Consider the following 11,225-nt stretch of genomic DNA (forward strand, 5'->3'; position numbering starts at 1 on the left):
GGTGAACATAGGAGTAGCTATATTGCTAATGGTGTTATTGCTATTATTGTAATTATTTTCTGATTATTCCATAGGTAGGGGTCAATCCCACCAGCATTGACTCACTCATAATTGGGAAAGACCAAGAGGTGAAGCTGCAGCCTGGCCAGGTCCTCCACCTGGTGAATGAACTTTATCCATATATCATAGAGTTTGAGGAAGAGACAAAGAACCCTGGCCTGGAAACACACAGGAAGAGAAAGAGGTCAGGCAACAGTGATTCTGTAGAAAGGGATGCTGCCCAGGAAGCTGAGCCCAGTACAGGACTAGAACCTGGGAGCAACCCTAGCCAGTGCTCTGTGCCCCCAAAGAAGGAGAAAGATGCATCCACCAAAAAGGTGAGGGTAGTGTGCTTGATAGATGATGTGGAGATTAAATGAGGTGTAATGACTACTTAATTGTTTTGTACGCAGTAAAGCCCAGACATGCCTAAGGGGTTATTAACCATGATGAAAAAGTCACTTGTTTGTGTCACCAGTCAGTTGGATGAATATCCCTTTATGTACTTTTCTCTTGAATTCCTGAGGTAAGCCCCTTGAAGGTAGGGTGATAATGGCAGTGTGCTTAACACTGAGCTGCTAAAATGGGTCAGTGTATATCTATAGAAGGTTAAGATTGGAACATTCTTCATAGATCATGTGATTCACATCCTGATGTCAAAGTGGAAACTTAGGCTGTAGATGGAGTGGGAGAGGGCAAAGAAGATGCAATTCACACTCTGGTGTTTCCAACCTCTGTCTAGACATGCAGCTCTGAATATGGGAAGAAAATGGGAATGGCTTATGGTTTATAAAGGAAAAGATTGAGGTAAAGAGATATAGTTTAATTCTTAAAGACTGACCTTATTTCCAAGTTTGGTTGGACTTTGCTGATGTCCAGTATTAACTACTGCCAAATATAACTATCGCATTTGCGATTTACATTGCCCCTTTTTGCTCTAGGAATCATCGGGCCACTGGAGTCAAGGCTTGAAAATTTCAATGGAGGACCCCAAAATGCAGGTCAGAATAAAATTTTGGCATTGAAATACATTTCACGTTTTAAATGATCACTCCACAGAGTTCATAACTACAAATGAAATCAAAGGAGATCAGTCCTTCTGAGTGAGATTCATTTTATTGGACTATTTTGTGAGATCAAGTGGCTTTTCTCATTGTCAGTAAGTTAGCAACTGGAATTCTTTGGAGAGAAGCCAAGTTTTTCAAATGAATATCCCTTCTGCTTTGTTCTTCCTAAACTTCTGGGTACTATTATAAGGGAAGTTGTGTTAACCTTAGTGTGGTCTCTTTCAACAGAGTGTCGGATAATGTATAGTGACTGTAATTACTGGGCTACCCTGGGATTAATAGTCAGGCATCATCCTGGGAGGAGTCTTTGTTCTTAAATTACATCCTGGGGTGACAAGGGGCAAGATCTGATAGGGCTTCTTGGAGCACACTTGCATGTGTCGTGTGGTCTGCTGTGTTAGAGTGAGAAGGGTGCATTTGAATTCATGCCTGCAGGGGTTTTACATCAGATCCTCAGGAACTATTTTGTACTGTGCCTCTTCTGTGTGTTCTGTGTAGTGTGGTGACTGAAAACACAGACTGGAGTCAACTAGATCTGTGTTGGAATCCTAGACTTCCCACTTAGTACTGATAACTATGTGACCTGGTGCAAGACACTCAACTTATCTGAGCCTCTGTGCTTTCATCGGTCAAAATTGGGATACTAAGACCTTCTGCACAAGATTGTGGTGGGAATTAAGTGAGTTAATGAATGTGACAGTATCTGGCCCACACAAGATGAGCTGTAGATGTCCGTTTCCTTCTCTTGTGCCCCTCTGCTAGGTTTACAAAGATGAGCAGGTGGTGGTGATTAAGGATAAATACCCCAAGGCTCGTCACCACTGGCTGGTCTTACCATGGGCCTCCATTTCCAGTCTGAAGGCTGTGACCGGAGAACACCTTGAGCTCCTCAGACACATGCACACTGTGGGGGAAAAAGTGATTGCAGACTTTGCTGGGTCTAGCAAACTCCGCTTCCGATTGGGCTACCATGCCATTCCCAGCATGAGGTAAGCCTTGTGGGGAGTGCTGGTGCGTCCTGGTTCTATCTAGGTGGACAGATGGATTCAGCCTGGGTCTGCTGACTGTGCTCATAGCCCTGAGATCCAGGGGAGTAGGGTGGGGTGTTTCCAAGGCAGGTGGGCTGAAACTTCAACCCTGCTGCCTGACTTGCTTGTAAGCCTTGAGTTCCTACTTCTGCTTATAATTCGATAACATACAGTTCTCTGTTCTTCTCAAAGTGTAAACTCTGAGAGCCTAAGTTATGAACTAGATGAAGCAGCTTCATTGCCATCGGGTGAAGAGCTGTGGTCAGTGGCTTTTATCAGATTTTTCGGAAACATCTATAACCCCTAAATGATTAGGGACCATTGCTTTGAAGGAGGCAAGCATCACTGAATTCTTTCATGACAGCCTAGTAGATCTAAGATTTAAAATAAAATGAGAAAAAAGTGTAGAGCCTGTTTTCCTTTGGCTCATACCCAGAAGGATTCAGAAAGGAATGATTGATTCTTTTCAAGGAATGCAAGCAAAGCAGATCTCCAATTCTTTTGAGCTAAGCAACAAGATAAGCAGAGTGATTGGGTTTCTGAGTCTTTATCTTAGGCTGGTTTTTTTTTTTTGGGTGGTAAAATATACATAACATTTTACTATTTTAACTATTTTCAAGTGTACAGTTCAATGGCATTAAGTATATTCACATTGTTGTGCAGCCATCACCACCATCTATTTCTAGAACTTTTTTCATCTTCCTGAACTACCTCTCATTCCTTCCTTCCCCCAGCCCTTGGCAACCACCATTCTACTTTCTGTTTCTATGAATTTGACTTCCCTAGGTACCTCATATAAGTGGAATTATACAGTATCTGTTGTTTTGTGGCTGGATTATTTCATTTAGGATAATGTCTTCGAGGTTCATCCATATTGTAGCATGTGTCAGAATTTCTTTTGGTTATTTTATTTAACCACCTAACAGTCTTCACATTTTATTAGGTGGGTAATTATGACCTAGATTACTGGTCACTTTAACAAGTAAAATTTTTGTGCCACATTTTTTCCCCATCAATACTCTTTATTTTAAATTGAGGCATGACTTACATACAATAAAATGCACAATAAGATCTATAGTTTGATCAGTCTTGATGTATATGCCATGTAACTATCACTGTGATCAAGATACAGAACGTTTCTATCATATCCCAGGAAGTTCCCTTGTGCTCCTTTCTTGCAATCCTCCCCTCAATCCCCAAGTGTTGTTCTGCTTTCTTTCAGCATAGATTAGTTTTGTCTGTTCTAGAACTTCATATAAATGGAATCATACAATGTATACTCTTTTTCTGTCTTTTTTTGGTCAGCATAATGGATTTTGAGATTCATGCATGTTGTTGTGTATATCAGATATACTTCATTTTTTTGCTCTTGTATAAATACCCAGAAGTGGAATTGCTAGGTCACCGGGTGGAAGTTATGTTGTATCTCATTAAAAAAATATTTTTTAATTGTTAAAACCTTATTCAAAAATTTAGGGCAAAAAGTCACCCATAATCCTGTTTCCCTAATGCTGCAGAGCTCATGACTAACAGCCCTTGATCACAAAACCCTTTTCACATAGTAATCATGGTGTACATACCTTTTTTTTTTTTAATTTTTAATTGAGGTATAGTTGCTTTACAATGCTGTGTCAGTTTCCGCTGTACAACGAAGTGAATCGATTATATGTATACATATATCCCCTCCCTCTTGAACCTCCCTTCCCCCACCCCCATCCCACCCATTGAGGTCACCACAGAGCACCGAGCTAAGCTCCCTGTGCTATACAGCAGGTTCCCACTAGTTATCTATTTTACACATGGTAGTGTATATATGTCAATCCTAATCTCCCAATTCATCCCACCCCCTGCTTCCCACCCTGTTCCCACATCTGCTGTTGTGCTAAGGAGAATGCTAAAGGCAAGAGCTGTGACTGGTGTGGGTGGGAAGCAAAATGACCAGTAAGTAAAGTTTCTTGTTACATATCCTTTTATGATCACTCTTTATGATATCATTTTGAATAAATTAAAGATAGGAAGGAAAAGGTAATAAATTAAATATTTTTTCTATTGTAAAAGTAATATATTTTCAATTTAGAAAATATAAAACTGGAAGTATGAAGTAGAACAAAGATCTTCCATAATATCACCACTAATTAAACTCTAGACCTTATTCGAATTTCAGCCATTTTTCTTTCCATTTTTTTCTGCTCCAGGATCCCACATTGCATTTATTTGTTGTCTCTCCTTAGTCTCCCTGATCTGTGACAGTTCCTCCTCCTTTTCTGGTTTTCATGACCTTGACACTTTTGATGAGTACTGACTAGTTGTTTTACAGGATGTCTCTCAATTTGAGTTTGTCTGATGTTTTTTCATGACTAGATTGAGGTTATGCTTTTTTTTTTTTTTTTTTTTTGCCAATATACCACAGAAATGATGTGTGTCCTTCTCAGTGCATCATATCAAGGAGTGTATGATGTCGAGATGGTTTGTTGCTCATGATATTCACCTTGATCACTCTTGAGGTGGTGTCTGCCCGGTTTCTCTACTCAAAGTTACTATTTTTCCCTTGTAATTGATGAATATCTTGGGGGGAGATGTTTAAGACTATGCTACTATATATTTTCTCCTCGAACTTTTGCCCAGTGATTTTAGCATCTATTGGTGGATCTTGCCTGCAACAGTTATTATTATGGTGTTTACCTAATGGTAATTTTGTTTCCCTCATTCCTTCTAATTTATTAATTGGAATTCCTCCGTGTGGAAGAGCTGTCCCTTCTCCCCCATTATGTATTTATTCAATACACGTATGGACTCATGGATATTTATTTTAGTCTATAGGATTTAATTTAATCTATCTCTGTTTATTGCTCAAATTGTTCCAGCTTTGGTCATTGGAAATTCCTTTAGATTGGCTCCTGTATCACTTTGACAGGCCCCAAACATTTTTTGAGCTCTTCCTTATTTTCTGGCTCCTTATTTTTTGGAACAAGATGTTCCAGGCTTATCTTATATTTTTCCTGTTCTAGCCCTGGAATGAACCACTTTTCCAAAGAACCCTAGTTCCTTTTAGTGGATAATGACATTTATAAGCCAAGACCAGGGCACGAGGTTTCTGCAGAGAGAAGTGGTTGGTTCCAGAGTGTCTTTGCTCCTAGGTCCTCTTAGCAGATGGAGCCAGGAAATACATGCATGAATCCTAACCCACACAGATACATACACCTCTCTGTTTACCTGCCTGTACATGTATATGGAAAGCCATGAGCTCACGCTGATGCTTCTGATTCCAGTCTTTGTATAACGTTCTTTTTATCTTTACAGAATCCAGTCAAAATACTGTTTTCCAAACTTAATTAGGTAGTTATTTTCTTCCTGACCCCCTTCAGTGTGGTTCCCTTTTCATTTGTAATACAGTTAGGTTTATTTGTTACTGCTTATATTCCATTTTAAATTCCCACACGGCACTGGTTGGTTTTGATGATTTATTGGGGGAATGTGAAATATTACTGATTCTAAGAGTCAAAGCTATACAAAAAGTCATCCTACTTGGTTTAACAAGTCCAAAAGCAAACTCTTGGTTTTCTTCCTCAAACCTGCTTTTCCTGAAGCTTCTTCATCTCAGCAAGTGGCACCTCCCCAAACCCACATCCAATCCATTAGTTGGTCCTGTTGGTTCTATCCCGGAATATATTCAGAATTGGATTGCTTCTTGTCATCTCGACTGCTATAGCTCCTGTCTAAAACATGATTATTTCTGGCCTGGACTGCTGCAGCAGCCTCCTAACTAGTCTCTCTGTATCCATCCTTACCCTTTCTACAGTCCTTTCTCCACACAGTAGCCAGAGTGATCTTTTAAAGTGTCAATCAGATAACAGGACTCCCCTGCTTAAAATCCTTCAGTGGTTCCCCAGTGTAATCAGAATAAAATGCAAACCCTCTGCCAACCTATAAGACCCTTTATGATCTGGCTCCTACCTAGTCCCTGCTCCTTGTTTCCAGCCATTCCAGTCATATTTCCTTTCTGCTCCTTGGTTGCACCAAGCCCTTTTTCAGGGCCTTCACACTTGGTCTCCCCACTCCCTGAAACGCTCTTTCAGATCTTTGCTTTCATGACTGCTTTCTCAGCTCAAATCACTGCCTGGGAGAGGCCTTCCCTGGACACCCTAGCTACTTAAAGAGGCAGCCTCTACCCTCCGGCACTCTCTATCCCATTTCCCTGTTTTATTTTTTTCTTAGCAATGTTAACATTTTGAATTTTCCTTGTTTATCTGTTTCCTTATTTATTATTTCTCTCCCCTCATTAGAATATAATTTCTGTGAGGGCATAGGCCTTTCCCATTTTGTTCACTGCTAAATTCCCAGTGCTAGTACAGTGCTTGGCCCGAGTAGGTACTTAATGAGCAGTAAATAGTCTTTTTTTTTTTTTAAATTAGGGTATAGTTGCTTCACAATGTTGTGCTAGTTTCTGCTGTACAGTGAAGTGAATCAGCCATATGTATACACATATCCCCTCCCTTCTGGTTTTCCCTCCCCTCTAGGTCACCTCAGAGCATTGAGTAGAGTTCCCTGCGCTATACAGCAGGCTCTCACTGGTTATCTATTCCATACATAGCAGTGTATACATGTCAATCCCAATCTCCCAATTCATCCCATCCCCTTTCCCCTCTCGGTGTTCATGCGTTTGTTCTCTACGTCTGTGTCTCTATTTCTGCTTTGCAAATAAGATCATCTATACCAGTTTTTTAGATTCCTCATATATGCATTAATATATATTGGTTCTTCTCCTTCTGACTTACTTCACTCTGTATGACAGTCTCTAGGTCCATCCATGTCTCTACAAATGACCCCATTTCGTTCCTTTTAATGGCTGAGTAATATTCCATCGTGTATATGTACCACATCTTCTTTATCCATTCATCTGTCGATGGACATTTAGTTTGCTTTAAATAGTCTTAAGTGAATGAATGAATGAGTGGAGTTAAATGGAAACACTATCAATATTTTACATACCCATACTTTTTGTCATTTTGATTAAGCTGGGTTTAATGGTCAATCTTTGTTTCCTCTCAACTAGCCATGTACACCTTCATGTGATCAGCCAGGATTTTGATTCTCCTTGCCTTAAAAACAAAAAACACTGGAATTCTTTCAATACCGAATACTTCCTCGAATCACAAGGTAAACAGTGTTCTTTGGTTTTTACATTTGTTTCATTTTCTCAGTTGTTCTTTTTTTTTTTGAATTAATTAATTAATTAATTTTTGGCTGCATTGGGTCTTTGTTGCTGTGCACGGGCTTTCTCTAGTTGGGGCGAGAGGGGACTACTCTTCGTTGCAGTGTGCAGGCTTCTCATTGCGGTGGCTTCTCTTGTTGCAGAGCACTGGCTCTAGGTGCGCGGGCTTCCGTAGTTGTGGCATGTGGGCTCAGTAGTTGTGGCTTGCAGGCTCTAGAGTGCAGGCTCTGTAGTTGTGGTGCACGGGCTTAGTTGCTCGGCGGCATGTGGGATCTTCCCAGATCAGGGATCGAACCCATGACCCCTGCATTGGCAGGTAGATTCTTAACCACTGCCCCACCAGGGCCCTTCTCAGTTGTTCTTATACTTGATTCATTTGTTTCCCAAAATAACTTGGCTTCATAACCCATGTACAACTTTGTGTTGCCTGTACAGAGAGCCCCATTAAAAGAAACTGGGTTATTTGGATTGTAGTAGGATTGCCACTTTGCTGTGAGCAGCCTTCTTGGGGGACTTAGAATGCTGTTATATCAGGGTCTAAAAAAGATTGTTTATTTTAACAGTGGGGGACTTCAGAGGTTGTCCTGAGAATTATTGGAGTTCATGGATCTGAAAGCTGTAAACAGTTATTTCTTCCTTCTGCCAGCAGCTAGGAGGAACTTGGGGGTTACCTTCCATCAAGAGTGGTTACTTAACAGGGGAAGGCTATGTATACAGAAGGAAGCATTTCTCAGTGTGTATACTATGGAACTTCATCATGCTGGGATGTTAATGATGACAGCTACCATTGACCAAGGGCTAACTAGGGGTAAAGCCCTGTGATAATAAGCCTTTGACATAGTAACATGGATTGCTTAGAGTGTATCCTGAAGGAATGTAATCATCTCAGAAATAAGTTGCTCAGATTTAGAACCTGACTGAGCCCATTTTCCCAATAGTGAATGTAACCTCAAGTTTACTAGCTTTAAGGATACCTGGCATATTTGGGAGTCAGATTTTCTTCCTTCCTTCCTCCCTTCCTTCCTTCCTTCCTCCCTCCCTCCCTCCCTCCCTCCCCCCTCCTCCCTCTTTCTATCTTTCTTTCTTTCTCTCTTTCTCTCTTTCTTTCTCTCTTTCTTTCTTTCTTTCTTTCTTTCTTTCTTTCTTTCTTTCTTTCTTTCTCCTTCTTCCTTCTCTCCTTCCTTCCTTCCTTTTTTCCTTCCTTCCTTCCTTCCTTCCTTCCTTCCTTCCTTCCTTCCTTTCTTTCTTTCTTTTTTTGTATCTGGGCTCTAAACTCTATTTCCTTGCTTGCAGCTGTGATTGAGATGGTACAAGAGGCTGGCAGAGTGTCTGTCCAAGATGGGATGTGTGAGCTCTTGAAGCTGCCCCTCCGTTGTCATGAGTGCCAGCAGCTGCTGCCTTCCGTTCCTCAACTGAAAGTGCACCTCAGGAAGCACTGGCCAAAGTGATTCTGTGGAGCCTGAACTTCTGCAGCAGGTGTGGCTGATTGTTTAGAGCAAATTCCTGACACCTGTTCTGGATTGTGTGTGAACTTTTATTTCTTGAATTAAAACATGCAATTATTTTTTTTTCAAAGCTTGTTCTAGTCCTGAGTGGCCACAGTATGGGGCGACTTGAATAGTTCGGGAATTAGGGTTTGTCATGGATGTGTTCTCTGGTGAGGGCGGTTGGGATAGGCCTGGCCCACCACCTCCAGGAGCCACATCAGCTCTGACTAATGGGAGCAAAGCCATGTTCAAACTGACCAAACACAGGGTATAGAGGCAGAGGGCTGCTTATATATTTCTGTTTCTTACATTTATCCTCCCTCCTCAGAGGCAGGTGGTACCCTTTCATCAGAGCAGCCAGAATGATCTCTTATTTATCCCGAAGGCACTGATTGGTCTTGTTCTCCGATGTTAATCTGGTCTGTAGTATTCTCTCTCTTTCCCTCCTTCATAGGGAGACTTAGTTTCTTCTGTCCCCTTCATTGCTTTCTATCCCAAACCACCCAAATGCTCCTTTCCCCAGGAAGTCTGTCTCATCAGTTCTCCTTCACTCTGAGCAAACAGGCTAGGTGAGCGGGTAGAAGGATGGAGTTTTCTTCTAATATCAGGAGTTCCTGGATGGTATGGAAATACTCAGCCATATGTTCATCACAGTTCAGCTGTCAAGTCTTCTTGGTGTCTTGCTTAGATCTGTTGTCTGAAAATAAAGTTCATTTGTTTGGGGTATCTCTCTTAGGTAATTGAAAACTATCAGGAGTTCAGCTAATAGTCACAGAGTCAGCTCTGATGCACAAAAAGATAGTTGTTGAATGAAAAGTTGCACAGAACCCCATTGCTTCACTTTTCCCTCAGAACAAATTTGGATGGAACAGTTGGATTAAGTTACTTTTTGGATAACATCAAAACTAAAGGCGAAGGGAAGTCTGAAACATTATTTTTGATCAGTTGTTGATCTATTTGACGGTGTGACATTTTTTGCTCTTGTTTGTAAAAAAAAAAAAAAAGAACATCTTAACAATAACTTCTCTCTGCGGAGAGAAAAACCTCAATCCACAGAGACCATATTTGACCTGTGTCTTTCACAAATAAACAAGATGCCACAGTGGTTTTTTGGTGAGCATGGATATAGTCATAATTAGTAGTAATTAGTGATTATAGCAGCTAACACTTGTCCAGCTCCTTTGTTTCTGGTATTATGTTAAGTACTGTATCCAAATGATCTCTTTTACTTCTTACTGTATGTAACTCTGGGGTAAGTAATATTTATTTTATTTTATTTTATTTATTTATTTATTTATTTATTTATTTATTTATTTATTTATTTATTTATTTTTGGCCGTGTTGGGTCTTAGTTTCTGTGTGAGGGCTTTCTCCAGTTGCGGCAAGCGGGGGCCACTCTTCATCGCGGTGCACGGGCCTCTCTTGTTGCAGAGCACAAGCTCCAGACGCACAGGCTCAGTAGTTGTGGCTCACGGGCCTAGTTGCTCCGCGGCATGTGGAATCTTCCCAGACCAGGGCTTGAACCCGTGTCCCCTGCATTGGCAGGCAGACTCTCAACCACTGCGCCACCAGGGAAGCCCCATGGGGTAAGTGCTATTGTTATGCCCCTTTAAAGGATGAAGCTCTAAGAATCTGTAAAAGATCCTGGGCTCCAAAGTTGGTCTTGGTTCTGGTGCATTGAACTCATTATTTTCCCTCTCAGCTGAACAGTAAAATGCAGTACTAACCAGCAGAGGTCATAGACCCGCAGGGGCCTTGGGCCCGTGCTGACCAAAAGTTTCCATGGCTTTCGTTGATTTCTCTGAGGCTGGTCATTTCCTTTAAAGCCCTTTTGTCCAACATTTTTCGTCTCTGTCCTCTGTTCCTTCTGCATTCCAGGAATGTAGTCCTTATCTTATCAGCCCAGCTTATCCATAAATAGTTCCTTATCCGATAAATAGTTCCTTCTGTCTGGTTCAACTCTGGACCTTTGAGCCTGCCCAGTTGTCTGCTTCCTCTCCTGCAGTGGTTGCCTCCTTCCCCTGTGGCCCATGGCCTTCTCCCTCGACCCTGTGGAGGGGATGTGGCTTCATAGCTTTTCCTTTGATGTCAGGATGTCAGACTCTGGATTCAGATCTGGGTTCCAATCCTGGCTCAGGTACTCAGAGCTGAGGGATCTTAGGCAAATTACTTATTTTCCCTGAACTTCAGGGTTATAAGCATTAAATAGAATAATCCATGTAAAAGATTTAGCATAGTATCTGGCACAGAGAAGGGCTCGATAAATGGTAACTGGAAGCCTCTGCTTTTATTTTGGTGGGGGCAATGGTGGGGATTGGGAAAGAGGGTTCACTTGATCTATCCCCTTCTCCACATCTGATGCCTTAGAACCCAGAGAAACTCTGTTTCTAAA

The 11,225-nt window shown here is 41.4% G+C and overlaps 1 protein-coding gene across 4 annotated transcripts in view; it reads left to right on the plus strand.

Annotated features, from left to right (window-relative positions):
* Positions 1-9,782, plus strand: part of APTX (aprataxin) — a 39,337-nt gene extending 29,555 nt beyond the window's left edge. For 3 of the 4 annotated variants that reach the window (XM_007176853.3, XM_007176854.2, XM_007176852.2), the window contains 5 exons: positions 75-377; positions 981-1,040; positions 1,869-2,095; positions 7,188-7,291; positions 8,640-9,781. In XM_007176853.3, the coding sequence (XP_007176915.1) occupies positions 75-377; positions 981-1,040; positions 1,869-2,095; positions 7,188-7,291; positions 8,640-8,794 (849 nt within the window). In that variant the 3' untranslated portion in view covers positions 8,795-9,781. Of the gene's footprint in view, positions 1-74; positions 378-980; positions 1,041-1,868; positions 2,096-7,187; positions 7,292-8,639 lie in introns of all 4 variants that reach the window. The other variant, XM_057549306.1, reaches the window with a different exon arrangement.
* Positions 9,783-11,225: the final 1,443 nt, after the last annotated feature.

Source organism: Balaenoptera acutorostrata, chromosome 6 (genome assembly GCF_949987535.1).
Source record: "Balaenoptera acutorostrata chromosome 6, mBalAcu1.1, whole genome shotgun sequence".
Classification (NCBI taxonomy): domain Eukaryota; kingdom Metazoa; phylum Chordata; class Mammalia; order Artiodactyla; family Balaenopteridae; genus Balaenoptera; species Balaenoptera acutorostrata.